Source organism: Zootoca vivipara, chromosome 5 (genome assembly GCF_963506605.1).
Source record: "Zootoca vivipara chromosome 5, rZooViv1.1, whole genome shotgun sequence".
Classification (NCBI taxonomy): domain Eukaryota; kingdom Metazoa; phylum Chordata; class Lepidosauria; order Squamata; family Lacertidae; genus Zootoca; species Zootoca vivipara.
The window spans coordinates 43,723,765-43,746,134 of NC_083280.1; the positions used below are offsets into that span (position 1 = coordinate 43,723,765).

The following is a 22,370-nucleotide window of genomic DNA, read 5'->3' on the forward strand; positions in this document are numbered from 1 at the left end:
TGGCCCAAGGTCACCCAGTGAGCCCAATAGCTAAGTGGGGCTTTGAATGCTTGTCTCCCTAGTCCTATCCTGACACTAATCACTACCCCATAGTGGCTCTAAAAACTCCATACAGCATCTAGGGATTTTTCTCCTTCCCTTTTTTGGGAAAGGAAAAACAATTTAGATGGGGGAGAGGAGGGGCTGGCACCACAACCACCGCCATTGCCATGAAGAGAAAGGGGGGCAGCAGAGGCAGAAGAAAGGTGAACACAAGTTCACCTGTGTTCACCGGATATATGAGAGGACTTATCCCCTGTTCCTGTGACTAAGCTTGGCCAGTCGTCTCTGGAGGTAGAACTAAATTACTGGATTGTGCTTCTGGATCAAGGGGAAGTGCCTACCTGCCCCAAGTTAGGAAATAATACCGGTATATACTCCCAAAAAACGGCCTCAAAAAAAATGGTAGAATTTAAAAGACAATCTTCAATTTTCAGATAAAATGAACTGTCATACTGATGACCTAGAGCTGTTTTCAATTTACTTGTTTTGCTAGGTCAAGTCAGTGCAAGGATTCCTGTTAGCACAATGGGACCTTTCCCATGCCATCCCCAAATCTGTTCTGGAGGGTCTGGAGAACCCACAGAACAGCAGGTGATGGGAGGCGATGGAAGATCGTTCCATCAGAGAAGTAGAAATTCTTGCACTGATGGAATGATCTCCTTAGCGTTACATTGAATACCATACCATTTAAAAACCATACCACTGTAAGTCGTAAATTACCAGCACCTACTCCCTCACTGAGCAAGGGAAAAGATGCATGAAAGATGCTCTCACCATCCTCTCCGCTCTGCCAAACCCCTCCACAGCGAGTCTGTCCGGACCATTCTCTCAATCAGCTTCTTCCACAGCATGCCGTCAGATGTCACTCGGTACCATTCCTTGCACACCAGCTCAACAGCACACAAAGACTTGGCATCAAGGTATGACAGGATATTCTCAGCGATGTGATCCAGGCCGCGAGCTGGGAGGGGAAAAGTATAGGCAATTAATCAGCACTGGAGAGTTCGTGAGAAGCCCATCTCTGCTAAGACATTTTCACCCCCACTGTTGCTCATTCCCTTCCCTGTAATGCAGAGCTGGGATGACTGGGCAGAAAATAGTCTCCTGTGAAGTTCTGAAGCCAGCAGCTTCTTATGGATAAGAAACAGCAAAGCATTAAAGATAAAAGTGGAAAGCGTTAGAGATGATCAAGAATCCTGGAAGTAATTTCCAATCTATTTCTATGGGTTTTAGCACTAGGGGGACGTTCTATGGAAGGCTTTTCTCACTTGATGATGCATCCCCCAAAATCTTGCTATATTAGGACCATTTCTCATTTTGCTACTACAGCTGTTCTTGTATTCCACCAGCTCAGAAAGCCACTTTTTGATGCAAAGAATGGAATAAAATGCGTATCTATTCCTAATACAGTATGCAGCCTGAAGGGTTACCTGTGTTCGTTCTCTCGCTCATTATATATGTGTGTTTGTGTGTGTGCACATACACACAGAAGTGTGCACACAAAAGAGGAAGTAATAAAGAGTTTTACTGGTGCCATTAATTTTACCCGGTAAAAGACATGCAGCAAAAACAGTGAAAATTGCTAATGTTTTCCAGCATTGCTGTTAGAACAGCCAGTGAGTCTCATCACAGCTGCCATTTAAAAAAAAATGGCATTGACTAAAATAGGAAAGGGGCATGGCAGTAATAAGCTGGTCAATACCACATAAACAAATAAGGGGTTTAACCTTGACTGCTTGAACTGGATGGGTTCCTCCATTAACTGAACACCTTACACTAAACCTCAGTGTGTGCAGTGGCCTCAGAAGAATAAGAGGACTTTAAAATAAGATGATTTCACTAAGAAAGCTTCACTTGGTTTTTACTGTAAGGCACAAGGGAGACTGTCAGGAAGACATCTCTTTTTGCCATCTGATTTTGGGCAGCCATGTAAAGAGGCAATGCATTAGGGTGGGCAAAAAAAAGGCTTTCTGTTTACTGAATACAGTCAAACCTCGGTTTACGCCTACTTTGGCGAGCGACCGCTTCGGCGAGCGACCGCCACGGACCCGAAAGTGTTTACATCCGGGTTCCGCAGCGTTGAATGCACAGAAGCGATCTGCGCAGTGAGCGTATGCACAGAAGCGTGCCTTCGGCGAGCGACCGCCTCCGTGGCACGGATTGCGGTCACAAACCAAGGTACATGTGTCAAAATCTCAGCATTTATTTTTAAATCAATTTCGAGGAGGAGATCAGACACAGTCCTGGAAGCAGAAATGCAACTGTTATGTTACAAATAGTGATCAAGAAGGCACTTGAGTAGCCCCACCTGCACCCTACTCCAAACACAGCTGGAGTAGACAGAGGTTGTCTGAAATGTAGACCCAAGTTTTATCAGACAAAAGTGGAAAGTAGCAACCCAGTCAGATGGGTGGGGTATAAATAAATAAATAAATATTATTATTAGTGAAGGGAGACTGGATATTCCAGTTACAGAACCTAAGAGGTCCAATTATCACTTACAAAAAAGGGGGGAGGCATTACTACAGGACTAAAAAGTTTTAGGAACAGTGGGAGTTGCCATATACATCATTGGGTCCATCTAATTCAGTATTGCCTACAACTCACAGTGGAGGGGTTCAGAGAAGAATCTTACCTGGGAGATGCCAGGAACTGAACTTGGCATCTTTTTGTATTCAACCTATGTGCTCTATCACTGAGCTACAATCCTTCTGCCATGTGTTGGAAATTGCTGGACTCTTAAGGCTTATATTATAACTCAGGCATAGGCAAACTCTGGCTATCCAGATGTTTGGGACTACAATTCCTATCATCCCTGACCACTGGTCCTGTTAGCTAGGGATGGTGGGAATTGTAGTCCCAAACATCTGGAGGGCTGGAGTTTGCCTATGCCTGTTATTACTGAACCAAGAACATAGAAGTGCTCCCACATTACAAATGCTTTTCATATATGTAGTTCATATCATAGAGCTGGCACAGAGAAGACCTAAAAAATACATGCACACAGATCAAAGTGCTCTTGTGGGATCTTGAGGGAAAGATCCCTCCCTCGCTCTCAAACTGGAGAGATGCTTCTGTCTAAAGTCATAAGGGATCATCAATGGGAATTGTGGGTAAACCATGACTTCTTGTGGCATCTAGTGAATACGAGCTACTGGGTTTTTTGAGTGGGTAGATTAATGTTCAATTTGCAAGGCTACTTTAGTTGCCTGATCAAATCCACCCCATCCCCAGTTTCACTTGGGAAAGAGTCAAGCATGCCAGATTAGCATAGCAGGCAACTTTTCTCTCTCCAAATAAAAAGCTACCAAACATCCAGAGAGAGATCAAATGCTTCATTTCCTGCTCTTGTTACAGCTGCCCCAAAGACTGAGCTTCATTTGTCAACAACAGAGGCTGAGCGTAGGAAGCCATGAATGCATTTTGGGATGGCTGGGGTCACATGTCTTACATTTAAGCACACTATGCAGAGTGAGATGCCTATCAGGTGATTCTGATCAGGATTTACAGAGGACACGCTGTACCAAGACTTTGCTGCTGATAAGCAGAAGACCTCATAATGAGCTTCATGTGTATCAAAGTAATTTTTCTCCCTCCATATTCTCAGGGCAAATTCATGAAAAGTAATTTTATAAAGAAATGTGATTTCTAAGAGACAACTCTTTCAACCCTGACACTCCTAGATGTGGGGAGAGAGTTTCCTAAAATGAAAAATAAACCAAGCAGCATAATTCCACTTGACAAGCAAGACTAACCTCAGCAAGCAAAAGAAATACTCAACAGACCAAACAAAATTTTGCTGTTACCAACACCTTTTCCAAAGGAGTGGGGCGCTCTCCCTTATTTCTGTTACATCTCGAATGCAGCACAATGTTAGGAGAGAATCTGCTCCTTTTTTCAGCTCTGAGTTTGGAGCTGGGGAGGGGCAGAAAGTAAGCTCCCGCTTGCCCACAGCTCATTGTTAGGACAGAAGCTTGCTTTCCAGTGTGTTCCTTGGGCGCTAAAAGCTCAGAGCACATTCAGGCACAGAGACAAGCTGATGGGCCTCTACCTTCCCACTTCATCTCATAGTTGAAGGCAGAGGCATCCTGACTTAATCTGCCTCTGTGTCCAACAGTGGCTTCAAGTTTGGAACACCCCTTGGGCGCAGAGGTAAGCCCATCAGCTTCTGCCTCCAATATCCACCTCCAACCTGAAAATGGAAGGTGAAGGCACATCAGTTTGCTTCTCCATGTTAGTCCCAAGTTTGGGCTCACCACAGCCCAATGTTCCTTTTGCCACAGCGAGGCAGTGATGGATACAGATTATTTCTCCAACACCAAAAGCTATTGAAGAATATACCTAAATATAAGCTGTGGTGCTAAGGCTTTAGATTTTCATCATTCACTATGTTAAAGCTAAATAAATTGGGCAAAATTCCATGCAAAAAAGAAGAACTGCCAAAACTTTACCGATGAGCATATGTGGCAGGTCCAGCGTGACTGCAGAACATGACAACCACCACCTTCTATAGAGCATCTTTCTTTTATACCACAATTTAGGGTGGTAAGAATCCCTTCTAGATGGCAAGGAGTTAGGTTTTACTTCCCTTACCCAGGAGCTTCTAGACCAGGGGTTGTCAACCTGGTCCCTACCGCTCACTAGTGGGCATTTCAGGATTCTAGGTGGGCAGTAGGGGGTTCTATGGCGCAAGCTGGATCCTCCTTCCATCGAGCACTGGTGGGTGGTAAGGAAATGGTTGACTACCCCTATTCTATACTGAAATGAACATGTTGCATAGGAAATAATATGCTATATAGAAATGACATGAACTTGATGACCCCCGCCCCCAGACCCTGCTAATTTCTAAGATCCAAAAGTCCAAATCCTGTTAACTGTTATGTGCCCCCAGTAAATGAAAGGCAACTAACCAAACATCACAAGTGCACCTAGGGGGAAGGGGACCATGAGAGCATACATTTTATGATAGGTGACATATCCTCAAATGGCAACTCCTTTCTAGGACTCCAGGGACAGAACACCCTGCTACTGAAGATGGCTGATCGAGAGATATGAGAAGTAGAGGTCTTTTTACACGTTATTGAAGCCTGCAAAGTCTGTGTGTTTGCCAATAGATTTTCAGACTACCTGGTAGTGCCGTGATGAAGTCTCTCTGTAACATAGGTTTGAGGTATGAGTTGATGTGCCCGTGCTGATAATGACACATCTGGGAGATGAGATGTTCCACAAATTCCACTTGGTCAGACTCCGACCACTGCTCAAAATACTTGATACAGAGCTCCTTCTCCTTTTCATAGCTTGCAGATAGCTTCCTTTGCTTTGGCACAATCATGCTTGAAGTGCCATTGGCAAGTTTTGTCTATGGAAGAAAAGAAGAAAATGTACAACACTGAATTTTTCAGGGCAGAGAATTTGACATCCTTAGAAGACAATACATTACACATAAACCTACCCATGTGATGGAACAAACAAATGCATCCAGCTCTTAATTACATGTTATACAGTGGCACCTCGGGTTAAGTACTTAATTGGTTCCGCATTCGCACCCCAAAAAGTACTTAATCCGAGGGGTGATAGCGTGCGTGTGCGAAGCGCCGATAGAGTGCTTCTGCGCATGCACAAAGTGCACAGATAGCTTCTGCGCATGCGTGCGTGGCGGAACCCGGAAGTAAACACTTCCGGGTCCGTAGACTTAAACTAAAAGTACTCAAACTGAAGCGTACTTAACCCGAGGTATGACTGTATAGCCTAAACTTCTGCCAGTTTCCAGCCACTTTAGTGCATAATACATGCCTGTCTGATGCTTCACTTCTAAAACCTTTTTAAAAAGTCCATTCTGGACTGCTACTAAAATTGTGAAAAAATATATAAGAAACAAAAGAGGAAAAAATTCCCCAATGCTTTTCAGCATCATGCAGAGTATGAAACAAATATGTCTTATTCAAAGACTATGAACATGCAGTAGTGAAACTTTAAAAATAACATTTTATAAAACTATGTGTTTTGACTTTCTGGTTTTATAGTGCTCCTCAAAGACAAATTTCAGGGACAGATATAAAGTATGAACCTCTTCTATGATAGTTTCAAGGAGGTGGGCTAATTCAAATGTTTTGTTATCAAATTTAAATAGATTTAAGTACCGTAACAGTATCTTGTTGCTATGGAGGACATCCTATGATGTCCCATATTGTACACTACCAAACTAAAGGTCCTTTAAGCATATGTTGTCTCAGACATTTCCTTCCAATAGACTGAAACCCATCTAGGAAGGACAAATGTGCATGTCTTGAAGACTTCCAAGAAGTTAAGGCCATCAAAAGTTTAGATAGTGCACATTTGTTATTAGACATAATTGTAATAGTCCATTAAAGAATAGTGCAGTGACTTGCTACAGACTGTTATGCATGGTGATAAAAAGAAATAACTCAATAGTCCAATCTTGATATTGTAAAGGCACTGCACCGAAGAGTAAACTCATAGGATCAAACAGTTCCCTCTGCAACTGCTGGGATCTAATCTGAATTGCAGCATTTGATCAGGCGAACCAAGTTATTGGTCTTACATGGCTGAGTGTGGAAAGAATATAGATGGGCACAAAGCTCTGTGTCCTTTATACATAAAGACTTGCACCCTGATAACTAGAAGCCTCACCCGTATGCCCAAATGCCTATCTTCTAGAAATACTTCTTGTTTTTCTAATATACAGTACTATATGAAAGTAGAGGATGTGGGTGTTTTTTGTTTGCAGAATGAGGGTTAGAATGAAAACAGATCTTACATAGTTTTTCATATACCACTAGGATCCGTATGCTACACAGGCAGATTCTATGCCATGCAGAACAATCATACCTATGATTGATTGCTAATGCTCCTTCAGCAATTGACCGACAAGCAAAATATTTGGTTGGCAAACCAAGAAACATCATAAACAAAATTGGATTCTCGCTCTCTATTGAGGCCTCAACAGTCTTTATGGAAATGATAAAACATAGCTCCTTGGTGTAGAAGTGCTGGGTTTCTCCATGCACAAATGTTGTTGGCGATAGCCTAGCATTAAAGCATGAAGGTTGGACTCTATTGAACACTGGCCTGGAGGGATTCTGTGGCTGTTTTCACAGCAGTTCAGTTGTTTGCAGAACGAGAAAACCAATGAAACGCTGGATTAAGATTTAGATAGTTGATAAATGGTGTATTTTATAAGCCTGACCTCATTTCATTTCCCATTTCATTTGCTGCACAGCCAATCTTACAGCAGGCCGTCTTCATCCAGCATGTTTTAAAAATCATTACCTTCTGCCTTTTTACCTACTCCCTTCTCAGAAAAACATTGTCTTTAAATTTTGAACACAAGTGAGCCAAATCACCAATCTGCATAAGCAGCAATGTTACAAGTTAGGATGCAAGGGTGACCTCTGGGGACCAGTCTATATACCATCAAACATCCTGAGATGATAACTCCCAAATTCCCTTAACCTCTAAACTGTTTCCATGCTGAAGTGCTCAATGAAATACTAATGTGCTGGGCATCTACAACACTGGGCAACTATTTTACACAGATTTAAACCATATAGTAATAAAAATAGAGCTATCTCAAATGAAGTTATCCCATCATTTTTTATTATTGCCCATGGTGGCTGGGGGGTGATGGGATTTATAATTAAACATCATCTGATGGATACCACGCTGGCCTTAAATTACTGGAAATCATAGGAATCCAGCATGTTTCAGATGATATATTTCCTTCCCATGTGTACAAGGTGGACTAAATATGAAGACAATTTTGTTTCATCAAAATAATCTGTGGATTTCTTGTGCATTCCAGCTGAATGCACTGATCTATTTTTAACCGAATAGAGCAGGCATCCCCAAACTTCGGCCCTCCAGATGTTTTGGACTACAATTCCCATCTTCCCCAACCACTGGTCCTGTTAGCTAGGGATCATGGGAGTTGTAGGCCAAAACATCTGGAGGGCTGCAGTTTGGGGATGCCTGGAATAGAGCAAGGGAGTGGCTTTGACTGCCTTGAAGGTGGTGGCTGGAGACACCCTAGTTGCTATTCTTCCCTCTTTAGATGATCTATATGAACAGATGGTAGCAAATTCCTGGATTATTTGGATTATCTAGACCCAGTTTGGGAACTGAAACTGCTTTCTTCACCTGGCTTGACTACCACAGTCAGAAGACAGGGGAGTGTAACCCTTTTGATTCTCTTGGACCTCTCAGTGGCTTTCAAATACTATTTATTTAAGTAGTTACTTAAGTAGTTACTTTGTCCTGTCCTAGCATGTCTCAGTGATCCCAGGAAGGCCAGGTCAAAGCAGTGGCACTTACTGGAAAAGTCAGCTCTTTACTGGAAAAGTCAGCTCTGTCTAGAAGAGTGGAGTCACATCTGGTGGGGCAAGCCTAGTTTGAGAGAGCAGTATCAAGACGGCTATGCATGAGCACAACTGACAAGACAAAACACCGTCTGTCAGGACCCTGGACAAATCACAGTGGCAGGATATGGCTGGAACTCACCCAAGGAGTGCTGTTTGTCTCAGCAACAACCTGAGGTATCCTGGTGGGACTGAACCTGTCTTTAAGCCTGCTCTCCCCGAGGCGACTTCTTTTTCTAAAGGAACCACTGCCCAATTCTGTTGACTGCTAGCTCCTACTGGGCAGTGAGAGCTGCAATGGAGGTATGCTCTCTGAAGTCTGGAAGGTCCTGAAACAAAGGACACCAGCTCTTTGAGTGACGTCTCCTCCCCTCAAGTTTTCATCTGAGTCAGAAGGAGAATTGTTTTGAGTTTGGCTCATAGGCTGCTGGAATGGTTTTGCATTTCTGTTCTCTGAACTGTTTTTTAGGATTTATACAATGTTTAAGCACCTTACAATTTTGGTTGGTTGGGATAGGTGAGAAATTCACAAGCCACTTTTACTCATCTCTACCTCTTTTGCAGTGGTGGGCTCCTTCCAGAAGGCAACACTTTCTTTCCCCTAGGATAAGCAAGTAAGCAAACAGCAGCATAGGAACACAAGCAGCTGCTTTAATACTGAGTCAGGCCATTCATGCATCTAGCTCAATACCGCCTACACTGACTCCAGCAGCTGTCCAAGTTGTTTTACCACTGAGTTATGGCCCTTCTCTACAGTCCCACAGGAAATAGCAGTGCTGTTACTTCCAACATGCAGTTCCACGGAACTTGTGAATAAGCCAAAACAGTCAGCATGGGATCACTAGTGAAAAAACCATGACATGCCTTGCATGTGTAAGGATTATCACAGTGTGGCAATATTTGAGCCTTGTTAACAAAATTCTTTGAGTACAGTGGTACCTCTACTTACGAATTTAATGTGTTCTGAACACACATTTGTAAGTCGGAAAAAATTGTAAGTTGAATCCCATAGGAATGCATTGGGAGAAAAAATTCGTAAGTCGAAGCAACCCTATCTAAAAATTCGTAAGTAGAAAAAATCCTATCTAAACCGCATCCAAGATGGCAGACAGAGCTCCATTTGTAAGTAGAAACATTTGTAAGTAGAGTTATTCGTAAGTAGAGGTACCACTGTATATATTTCCTTCACCCATAGAACCCCCATTTTCTGTCCCAGCGCTTCTCTTGCTCCTCCTTCCTCATTCCAATGTGCAGCTTCCTTCTATGACTTCAAATCAAACTCACCAATTGAATTGTAGCATACTCTGCTGCACAGTACTGAGAATGAGATGCTGGAAGGAGATAATAATTATATGGGAGGGAATGTATGTGTGAGTATGCATGCCGGAGGGGGGCAGTCTGGAACTGAAAATATCCCATTTGGTTCCAGGCTGTTCAGTTTGTGGCTTTGGGCAAGTCATTTCAACCCTCTCTGACTTAGTTTATGGAAGGTGCTATGTAATTTCTAGGCAGTATAACCCTTTATGACTACAAAAAACATCCCTACTCCTATACATATAAACTTCATTGCATGTCCTTTAATCTCCACAGAAGCTGTAAAGGCAAAGCTCCCCCCCCCGTTCTAAAGCATTCAATTAAAATATTTTGAAGCATCTGTTGAAGTCTAGTAAAACAACAAAAACCTAGAATCAAGTAGTGATTTCTCAGAAACCCACTGATGACTAGCAATCGCAAAATCATGACAAAACTATTCCGTTTTCCGCTAGGAGAAAATGACTCCTGCAATATTGGGTGTACCAAACACCTGCATCCTCACTAAAGAAAGAAGAGGGAAGCTTGATTGTCAGGTCCAAACTATATGTGATACTGGCAAATTCATGATTGTAAAAGCAGGTCTGCCCATCCACATGGAAAATGAGATGATGTTTAGGGAAGTTTTTAATATTTGATGTTTTATCGTGTTTTTAATATTCTGTTGGGAGCCACCCAGAGTGACTAGGGAAACCCAGTCAGATGATGATGATCAATCATCATCATCATCATCATCTAGCTGTTTGAAAGAGCATAGAGGTAGGAATGCTGGCCCCTTCCCCACCTGTGTTTCATTCCACACATTTTCCAAAGCTGTGACAACTAGTGATGGGGTGTAAAGAATACACAGTTGCTCCAACTGTTGAGGGGGAGGAGTCCCTATGTCCTTACCAATGGATGTCACATGACAACCATGGTGGTTTTACTACCCTCTGCCTCCTGCTAGTGGCTGGCCCTGCCATTCTCTCACATGGGCTGTCCCAGGATGCAAACACAGCTACTAGAAAATGTATGGAGAGAAGAACTGCAGATGGAAGAGAAGTGGGGATAGGAAGGGGGCTTCAGGACATTCTGTCTGTGTAATCCATATGGATTTCCCTTCACTTTTCAATAGACACATCTCCAGAACCTAAAAAAAATAAAATTGGTTCCTCTAACCTAGCCCAAGTGCTTAGCTCTTTTCTGCTTCGATTTCTGATGTGAGAAAAACTTCTTATAATTTACCGTAACTCAACAAAATGCAGCTTTGCTTTATCTGAGTGTCTCAGTGGTGTCTTCTGGAGATCAATTGAACAGTCCTGAATACAAGGGCATTCTATTGATCTCAACGAGGGCACACAATGTTTCTGCTGAGCTGTCTATTAGAAGATCCTTTAGGTAAAACAGTTAATGTGGTGGTCGTACAATATTTACAATGAAGCAAAGGCTAAGATAAAAAAGGATAAACCCAATGTGCCAAAACTTTTGAGGAAGTAGTATGTTCTAATGTCCTGCTGTATCACCAAACTAGGACGTTCCTATTGGTAAAAATCACAATGATTTTCTGTCCCAGTATCATAAGCATTAAAGATGCAATCTTTGGTCAAGGTCCAGATAAGGGTGTGTTTCTCGCACTCTGATGCAATGGCTCTTTCCTCAGAAAAGCTGTCACCCATATTAAAAGCTGTTTTTGAACTCAGGAAACCTTCGAACACCATTCATTTGCAATGCAGCCTGGGTAGTGAAAAGTATGAATTGAAACTTTATTGGATGTGCAGAAGAATTTCCACGAGCTTACCAGGTTTACCCAACTGTTGCCAACAGCTGTAAAAAGGTAAAGTTAAAGGACCCCACAGTTAAGTCCAGTCACAGACGATTCTGGGGTTACAGCACTCATCTCGCTTTACAGGCCGAGGGAGCCAGCATTTGTCCGCAGACAGTTTTTCCGGGTCATGTGGCCAGCATCACTAAGCCGCTTCTGGCGCAAGCAGAGCAGTGCAGGGAAATGCCGTTTACCTTCCTGCCAGAGCAGTACCTATTTATCTACTTGCACTTTGATGTGCTTTCGAACTGCTAGGTTGGCAGGAGCTGGGACCGAGCAACAGGAGCTGACCTCATTGCGGGGGATTTGAACAGCCAACCTTCTGATCGGCAAGCCCAAGAGGCTCAGTGGTTTAGACCACAGCACCACCCGCACCAACTGGCTAATAGCCAACACTTGATGGGAAGGATTAAGGCCAAATGTTTCGCTATTAGGCATACAGGGCGTGTAGGATGTGTAATGGGAACTGGTGTAATGCAACTTATCTGTGGGCAGCTTACTTAAATAAACCCATACTACATCCACACCATAAATAGTATTAACAACAAACCCACACCATCCTCACTGGCAAGCACAAAATTAATAGGAAGAAACTGTGGTCAGTCAATTTGGTGCCCTATAGATGCTGCTGGAGTACAACTCCCATCAGTCCCAGCCAGCAAACGTTCATCACACAGTTCAGCTTTGTATGCCTGGGAGAGTATGGATTTGCAACAGAATATATGATGCTGCCATTTGTCCAAGTAGTCCAGTACCATCTACTCCGACTGGCAATGGATCTCCCATGTCTCAGATGGAGGTCCTTCCCATCATCTTTTCCCTGATCCTTCCAAATGGAGATGCCAAGAATTGAGCTTAGGACTTGCCATATGCACAGCATATGCTGTAGCACTGAACAATGGCCCCTTCATCCACCTTCCCATTCCACACTATTTGCTTGCGCAAATAGTGCCTTCCATTTTCCACCCTGCTCTGCAGCCATAGCATTCAACTAGGCAAGGTCAAGCTTGTTTGCGTGGATGCAGTTGACTTTTGCTTCCAGCACATACGGAAGATCAGCAGAAGGCCTGGGACTCAGGTGTTGTAAGGCTCTTACACAATGTCAGGGCAGGACGGCTATCTATGCAAATGCTAAGTGTTATTACCATCATCACCGCCACAGGGAAGCCGACTGCAGCACCCAGTGCTAGCTTTGAGACCCAATTAAGATTTGGCAGTATTCGTCCCTCAATGTCAGCATCAGGGTCGAACAGATTCATGCAACCCTCCCCTGCACTCCTCATCTATAGCTGCCTCTGCTCTTTGCTGGTAAACATGCTGATCTTTACAGAGCCACCTTAACAGAATTTTTGGTTGGGCCCAAGTGAAGAGAATTGGGGAGGGGAGGGGGAGAGGACATAATGTTTAATTATAAGAAATGATTGAAATAGGCACAGACATACCCCGGGTGCCTCTGCACTGCAGCAAGCTCTAAACTTGTTATCGTTAATGGTTTAAATTTCACTGTGCTAATCATTTCAGGACACAAGCCTTTCTTGATAATCTAATGAATTATTCCAACATCCTTCAGCAAAAAAAAAATCCTCCATGACAGCACTAATTACAAGACGTTTTCCCAGTGCTTATGTAAAATATGACAGAGCAGCAGCTTAGGGAATTGCAAAAAAACTGCTTCTAATTTCCACTGAGAAACTGACAAACACCTCTCTTGCATCTCTCCCAGCTCTCAAGTAAGATTTAACTTTCTCATTTAGTTAATTACCGAGTGAGGATCATCATTTTCCCGGATCGGAGCGGCACAGAGCCTTTATCGTGTTAACTTGTGAACTTGATCGATGGCTGCTGCTAAAACTTAATAACTTCACCCCCTGGCAAATTGTAAGATAAATATAATAGGAGAAACTCTGACAGTAAAAACCTGCCAGAAATGAGAGCTGTGTTTATGTTTCTTTGCAGGCAGGGGAAAAAAAATACCCACACCAACAAAACAGAAACAAAACAAAAAAACGCAACCAACAGCTTATTATTTGGTGTGTGTTACTTAAATTCAAAAGACTTGAGGCAGTTAACTTCCTGCGTAGTGTTCTAACTTTGCTGTGAAGTTAAAAGCATTGGGGACATTACCTAAGCAAAGGCAGGAGGAGGAGAACAGGCAAGGGCAGAGAGACTTGGGGGTGGGGGAAGAAGAGGCAATACAGTACTGAAATACAGTCAGACCTAAACACTGCTTTGTGGTTTGGCAACCAAAGAATCAACTACACTGAGTAGGTTAGCTGGCATACAAGCAAAGGGGGCTGATCATCCTAGAGGGAGCAACTTGAACACTGCAGCAAGAGAATGGGAGGCAGTGGTACAAGCGTAGCAACAGGTTTCAGTGCAGGGAAGTCATGGTAGATGAAAATACCAAAGTCCAATACCTTTCATGTGTATTCACAGTATGATTAGTACTGAATGGCAGCAGATTGGATGGTTCATGCTATTTGGGACAGCAGTGGCGGGGAGAATCAGGCATCCCCCTCACTGCAAGACTTTGGAACCCAACTGAAAGGGCTGCAGGGAGTGCGACATTAGATAATCTAGCAATGAAATGACCAGAAAGAGCAACAGGATACAATGTGATTGATGACAACAAGGAAACTCTGGTTTACAATGTTTCACCATTTATGATTAATCCGAACTAGAACACCTTGGTATCAATAATCCATGCTCTTGGTTGGACTATTGCAATGCACGCTACATGGAGCTACCCTTGAAGATGGCTCCAGAAACCACAGGTAGTGTCCGGCTATTATGTGGGGCAGTGAGAAGGTAAAGGGCAAATTCACCAAGTGCAATCCAATGTATTGTTGATGATGTACCAAGTTCTAGATGCCTTCTAGAAAGGAATACCTTCCTCAACACCAGCCAGCATGTAAAGAACAGGAGAGAGTCCCAGCTTGTGTTGCTGTCCATGGGCATAGCCCATAGGGCAATGACATGGAGCAGGGCCTTCTTGCCTGTGGCTCCCCAATCTGTGAAGCTCCCAAATGAAATCTGATTGACTTTGTTAATTAAAATCATATTTCTTTAGCAAGGCCTTTGGAACATAACTGAATTGGAAACTAAAAGTGAAAGCTTTATTGTACACTGGTTAATGTTTTAATTATCGATACAGATTTGGTTATTATAATAATTGTTCTACTATGTTTCTTATCTTGTTGTTGCTGTTGTTGTTAGCTGCCCTGGAATCCTGCAGGAGAAAGAGTGATATATAAAATAATAATAATAAATAAACTGCCAATGGAAAGAAGACTGCAACAAAGGCTCATAGATGGGAAGAACTCTAGGATGGTATCGAGGGCAGAACTATATCCCTCCAGGAATGGACGACAGACATTCATTTTTTTAGGGGGAAAGTAAAAATATTCATAAAGAATCACCACTGCAGTGGTAGCTAAGCCTGGAGTTCCTAATTTCTGCAACTGAAAATCAGGATTTGTCCTTTCTTCTTTGTGTCCTATATTGCAGTATGTTTATTTTATCCAATACAATTCAATAAGGGGGGCACACTACTGAAAATTGTGCCAGTCTCTATCAGTATACTTACTACACTACGTAACCTGCATTAATTTCATCTGCAGAATGGATCTGCAGAGTGGAACACATTTAAATTATGTCTCCAGATTTCAATTCATACATTTCCTCAACAACAGACACATACAAAATGGTTACTACAACAAATAAAAACATATTTGTTTACAACTAAGTAGAAGCTTTATATTAATTACACTGCTGAACTTTGTAATGATCTAGTTTGGACTATGAATTTGGCACTCCCAAAGCAAGTAGTATTCCCAACAGGGCCATGGCCCCCTCCCCCAGTTTTTGAAGGCTTGAATTTTAATCAGAGCCAGAAAAGGCCAACTTCTCCCTCTTCCCACTACTTCACTTACTTCGCAGCAACAGTGGGGTGCAGATTTGGTGTGGATCTGAAATTAACCAAGCTATTTCCCTTAAAATACAATTTTAAAAACTCAGTTTGGAAAGCTAAATCTGATGGGTATCATGAGATGGCAACTCTGCTCATCAGTGCTTTAACCCCCCACCCCAAGACCATAATCCAAAGTCTTTGATCATGCAGTCTATATGCTTTCTGCACTACAGAATTTATAATGACTTAAAAGGACAGATGTAAAATTCAGGATTGATTTCTGTTTGGTTCTCTCTATACTGATAAGGACACTAAGCAAGATCACTTACTTGAAGACTACGTTTCCAGAACTTTCACTTAGCCCGGCTGTTTCTGGACACATTAGCATTTCTCTATCACAGGGTTGCTTGGTTGACGGAGTCAAAATATTCATTATCTGAACAATACTAAAATAGCATATGATATTTATAATGCTTTTTAAAAAAACTATATTACAGTATTCTTTTAAACAGAGAAGAGAAGCTTTAGTTTAAAGGACATGATCCCACCAAAATCAATAGGATCCTAGAAAACAGATTTTCAGAACAAGGAAGAGAGAAAGAGACATGTTGGGAACCAATTTTTTATATGTAATACAAACTTCCCCTCCCCTGGCCTCTGTCTCATAACGACAAGTGTATCCCAATATAACGTTTTGGGATAGGCCTCAATAGCATTTTGTTTGTTTGTTTGCTTGTTTACAAACTTTTCCCAGGAACTGTAATACATTCTAAGGGACCAAGTGTCTTTGTTACCCTACTCTTTTATCTGTTAAACTCCAAGGCTGTTGTTAAGAGTGATTTTCTTAAAATGTAATTTTGAAGAAGGTACAGATTCTTCTGTTATATCCAAGAAGGACTGAAAATTTAACTTTCGGCTTGCGGAGGATTGCTGGGACGGAGTCTGAGAGCCACTAGCACTCTGCTCTGGGCAAACTACTGACTGAACAATATTAGCTCCCTATAGGGTTGCTAGACTCAATAGAGGACAGAACTTCTGTGCCTTTAATTGCCCTGCTCTCTTTTGAGTCTGGAAGCCTTAAAGAGAAACCAGCAGACCCTTTGTTTAATTTCCAAGCAAATGGTCTGCTGGTTTCTCTTTAAGGTTTCCAGACTCAAAATGGGAGCAGGGCAATTAAAGGCACAGAAGTCCTGTCCTCTATTGAGTCTGGCCACCCTAGCTCCCTAAAGATGGCATTCCCATACTTTAAAATGTTTAGGCCACACACAAAAAAGGAATCACATTTCTTGACTTTATTGAATGAATTTGTCTTGCTAACATGTCAGCTGGCAGACTCAAAGTGAGAGAGCTAGTTTTTCAAACCACTCAGTCCATTTACTTTTATTTCAGAAACTCAGTTTGCAAGCTACCATTTTCAGTCTACCTCCCTCTACCAGCCCAGCTTGTGCAAATTCATTCCAGGAGGTTAATTGATGAAGGACTTGCTCAACCAGTGCTGAATCACCCTTTCCACATTGTGAGCTCACTGAAACATCTAAATATCCAGTGCAACTTAGAAGTAAATCACCTGATAGTGTCAAAACAACCACTGTGAAAAGATGCTAAAGATCTCATTGCTATTTTATTTCAAAAAGTAAATACAAAAAGTTGCACTGAAGTTAATCTCACTCTCCCTACCGAAAGACTTATTTATTACATGCCCACATGTGGTTTCTAATTATGCAGCAATAAGTTTGACAAAAGACACATCTCAACAAAAAGGCTTGTGGAATTATGCTGAAATGAGCAACCACTCCAGTAAACTATAGGGACAGCATGGGTATAACGAGCTAGACCTCTTGCAGGTTTTAGCTTTCATTCAAAAAAGCAACTTTCTAGTCCTCAACCTGTTTTTGGAGGGGGCAGCATCCTTTGTATTTTGCCCACCACTACTTCAGCCTCTTTGTCAACAATTTCAGCTTTTGCAAAACGCCAAAACATTGCCAGGAGGTTATTTCTCAAAATAAACTCACCTTACATGTATGTATTTTTTTGTGATGGCAAACTCTGAATCTTACTCCAGTAGAACGTAAGTGACTACAATGAGTTCAGCACACAAGATAAGGAAAGGATGAGCACCATTTATTCTCCAATACCTTAAATCTTTAGATAGGAATATGTGAAATCCTGCTTCCATTACGTAAATTAAAAAAAACCTGAGAGTTAAATAATGCATTTTAAGCTTATTTGCCCTGTTTCTTCTAAACCTTTACAACAACATAATCAAACTTCTATCTGGAAATACAGGAGGATAAGAAACACTTTTTTTATGAAACAAGTCAGAATTCTTGCAGTTTTAGCAAACACCTATGAGCTACTTAAAATGTTTCTGGAGCCACATGTACTTAATCGCTGACTTAAGAGGAACAGGGCAAAAGACTTTCTTCGAGACTTTTGAGTCACCACATTTAGGGACTAATTTTTGTTGCACCCTGCAGTGCACTACCGGTACATGTAGTCCAAGAATACTTAGACCAGTGACTAAGGAAAATGCATTCCTGAAAGAAAAGAGTTGTGCCTCTCCCACACTGCTAAACAGTAAACAGCAACAGGGAGAGAAAATGAAAAACTATTCTTTTAAGAGGTACTACTTTATGTTTCAGACAGACAAATAAAGTTTAATTGTCTGGAATCTGGTGACTCTTACTGTATAACTTCCCTCTGATATAGGTCTTCCATTTGGATTTTAAATGCTGGTGAAATCACTGAAATAAAATTTCTGTGAGGTTGAGAAAGAATAAGAGAGAGGTTTTCCCAACTTTTAAACTTCAAGTTTATCTACAGAGGTTGATCTAAAATGGATTCAGCTTCTGGTGATAAAAGAGAACCATGAGATCGTGGCATGAGAAGCCTAGGTAGCTTAAATGACTAGATTAAAATCCGTAACCTATGATGCTTCAAAAACAGATAATGCTTTTAGTGAAAGGCTTTTTGAAAAGACTCAGGTGACCTGCCTGAAATGAGGCAACAAGGAACTGGACACTTGACTAGGGGTGTAAGGCCCTAGATCAGGCACCCCCAAACTTTGGCCCTCCAGATGTTTTGGACTACAATTCCCATCTTCCCCGACCACTGGTCCTGTTAGCTAGGGATCATGGGAATTGTAGGCCAAAACATCTGGAGGGCTGCAGTTTGGGGATGCCTGCCCTAGATGCTTCCAGTTTACAAAGTTGGTTCACATGGTCAAATTACCTCTATGCAATCCTGCCTCCAGATTCCCTGCCCCCATGGACACCATCTCTTCCTCTCTCAGGACAATTCCTATTACTGTAGAAGCAGAACCTCGCTTCTGCAAAGTAGCAGCCATAGGACATCCTCCATGGGGATGCATCACAGGAGAAGGGCAGGGAGACAAATCTGATCATGTCAGTCAGCCTTCAGATTTTGCACCTTTCTCAACAGTGAAGGACACATCCCTTTTTAATCTACTACAAACCAGAAGAGCAAGACCAAACACAACTAAGACATCCTGGAACAGTGCAATGCACCCCTGAGAGTGTCAGCTGGGATTGTAGGAATTGGGGGCGGGGGGGGGGGACTACAATCTTCACTCATGCCTCCTAGTACAAATATGTTACCTGTCCAAAAGATGGTAACAAAAACATTTGAGTCTGAAGCATCTTTTACATGTACGGTACATAAGTCACTAGATACAAAAGATGCTAAAATTAAAACACCAGTTGTAACAATTATGCATGCTAAGTTTGTTGTCCATTCTCTATCAAGGACATATTGACAATGTTTTGCAGTGACACAACCAGATAGCTGGTTACCCACTAGATCATCTAGCCTTCTGAAAAATATATCAAAACCATTTCTTTGATACATCATAATTTCCCTCCTTGATCAAACTACTCTCTAATCATCATTTCTGGCTTTACTCTGTCAGTTATAAAGGCAGAAAACAGAATTGTGCTTTTGATTAACTTCCAAACAGTTCAGCCTTTTGGAAGTTAAAGAGCAGTTACAATTTTAATGTGAACTGAAATTAAATGTTAAAAAGGAAGTTCATTGATTAATTTTTTTAATACCCACAAAATTGTTATTCTAGAAAAGTTTTAGTGTTCCCTCTACCAATTTCTCTAAGAGAGAACTATATATACAAAAAAATTATAATTTACAGCTGCTCGTGAAATGTTACACTTCTGTTTTTATTTTTAATTTGCTTTTATTTTATTTTTTGTTGCCACATGAAGAGGCTATTCCCACTAGTTCCACTGAAGTTCAGGTTAACACAGGGTACTGCTGGTGGTGATAATAACAAAAGCCAGAAGCCTAATGATCAAATCTTGTTGCCTTGTCGTTCCAAAGATAGGGTACTTCAGAAAGGCCAAGCTTGGAAAAGCATCAATGCCACACAAAAGTCAATTAAAACAGGCTATTGATAGTTCAGAATAAAAAGAGTTATCTAAGGATTTCCAAGATAGTACAGTCATACCTTGGTTTAAGTACGCTTTGGTTTGAGTACTTTCAGTATAAGTACTCTGCGGACCCGTCTGGAACGGATTAATCTACTTTCCATTACTTTCAATGGGAAAGTTCGCTTCAGGTTAAGTACAGACTTCCGGAACCAATTGCGTACTTAAACCGAGGTACCACTGTACTGCAAAAGAGCTATTGCTATCCAGATTCATAGGGAATAAGGTGAAAAAAGAATAGGTGATATCAAAAAGTTATTCAAGCTTTTGAACAACATAAACTCAATGCCTCAGAGTATTATTAATAAAATGATTATAATTGAGGATTAACTATTTTTCCCAGCCTGAGACAAAGCAAAGAAATACTTCCATTATACCTTCAGTACAGTTAAATAGGCAGTTTTCTACCTGAAGTATCTCCATGTATAAAAGTTCAAAAATAACCTGTCTAGAAGAGAGAAATGTTTAGAAATAATTGTCAAGAATTAGTTCTTCAGCAATGAAGATTTCTGTAAATTTGAATGCTTGCACATTTTTGAAATCAACAAAAGCTGGTATCCTAAAAAGATATATCAAACAATGTTAGCATTCTCCTTCTAAGATTCCCAAACAACGGGGCCTTTTAAATGTTTTTTTTTTTTTGCAAAGCCTTTCTTAAACTGTTATTCTTCCTGCCCCAACTCCTTACTGTTATTACATCCATACAGCTTTCCTCACCATGTTGATATGTGACCATTCTCTTCTTTCCCTCTCATTGCTTTCTCCACATTTCCCTCATGTGTAATCCTTGACTGTAAAATCATCAGAGCAGGGACCTCTCCAGTGCTTTATCTCTGTAGAGTGTTATGTTCACTGATGGCACCGTATAATAAAGTATTTCCCCACTCCTCTTAGTCAAGTTGGAGCACGGGCATTTGTCATGTACAGAACCAATACTAATAGCTCCAAGCTCCTTAACTCAAAATGGCAACCTGTATAAGGTTATACCGGAACGCATTATTTAAACTAAGCCAGCCAATCTTCTAGACTGTTGAGCAACTAAGACCTGATCTCTAAAAGCAAATGGCATACCGTGTGTTTTTCATTGCTGAAGTTCCATGATTCTTCCTGATAGACACACTACATTCTGACAGCTGCCTTAAAATCAATACCAATATGAAACCAGCTAACAAATTCCTGGAGTTCAGAGAAGTGCCCTAGAGAGGCAGCACTTTAGTAAAGTTACCTTACTTATCACAGCAAGTTCGATATTTAACCACCAGGGGATTTCCAAACTTTGCTGAGTTTTTGAAGTTAATGATTAATATTTCTGCCATCTGGAGACAGAGAGAAAGCGATAAGTACAATAGGTTGTGTTAGGATAACCACAATTACATTTTTCTTTTTTCCACCCCTCTCAGGACTTGCTAGGAAGGAAGACAAGTGACTGAAAACAGCAGCTAAAACCAAGCCTTCCAGGAGACATTGTGCTGGGTGGAGAGACAATGAAAACTTTCTTCCACAGCACTTAGTACTAAACTAAAAGCAACATCCTGACCCTTCAGATGATTCCACACCATCGTGCCCTGCAGATCTCACCCTCTATTAGTTTGCTGTAAAGGAGAGATTTAGTGGCACGTACATGGAATGTGAAGATGAAATTGCAGATGAAATTGCAGATGAAATTGTACACACTTGTCCATAGAGCAGATAGATGAAGCCAGTGTAGACGCCAATAGAAGCCATTATGCTCTTGCTCCCCCACACAGCTTGTTTCAATCCCTCATTGTAGAAATCACTCTTTGCATGAACACAATGCATACATTGAGGCTGGTGTACCCAATTGTGTTTTTGTTTTGTAAAAGATATGAAACAAAAAAGGGATATTTTTAAATATACCCACCATGGATGTTTGGAATTTACTGCCAGGAACCAACCAATTGGTTCTGCATTTCCAAGAAATCAATCTCTAAGTGTGCCAGTGCCTACACTTTGGAACAATTCCCTGGCTGCTGACATCAGGCAGACACCTTCATTGTACTATTCTTGATGCCTGCTAAAAACATGTTTGTTTAGGTGAGCCCACTCAGATATGTAGAATGTTCATATGCATACTGTTTTAATCTGTTCTTAGTTCATTGCTGATTTAATTTTTTTAAAAAAAAGAGTTGTTTAAGTATTTACTGATTATTTTGCTCTCTGCAAACTCCTTTGAGGCTTTTCGCAATCAAGCTGTATATAAATTTCATGAAATAAAATAATAAATAAACATACATTTTTTAAATGGAAAGGTCAAGACAAATTAATTGACGATTTTTACAGCCCATTCTTCTTCTAACCACAGGTTACTTGACCCCTTGCCAAGGGTATCCAAAAGCTTTACATTGTAGGAGCCCTTAGTGTTCAACAGGAATTGGGAGAACCGTACTAGTATACTTTCATGGTAAAGCATATAGAAGTTTATCGAGCTGGATGAGCTAACAGACCTCTTTCCC

General features: G+C 41.3%; 1 protein-coding gene across 15 annotated transcripts in view; it reads right to left on the bottom strand.

The window, feature by feature from the left end:
• The window catches only part of BTRC (beta-transducin repeat containing E3 ubiquitin protein ligase), a 130,366-nt gene that overhangs the window by 20,237 nt on the left and 87,759 nt on the right, over positions 1 to 22,370 (bottom strand). For all 15 annotated transcript variants that reach the window (XM_035133689.2, XM_035133684.2, XM_060274691.1 and 12 more), the window contains 2 exons: positions 5,170 to 5,401; positions 817 to 1,003 (listed from right to left, as the gene is read on the bottom strand). In XM_035133689.2, the coding sequence (XP_034989580.1) occupies positions 817 to 1,003; positions 5,170 to 5,401 (419 nt within the window). The remainder of the gene's footprint in view (positions 1 to 816; positions 1,004 to 5,169; positions 5,402 to 22,370) is intronic.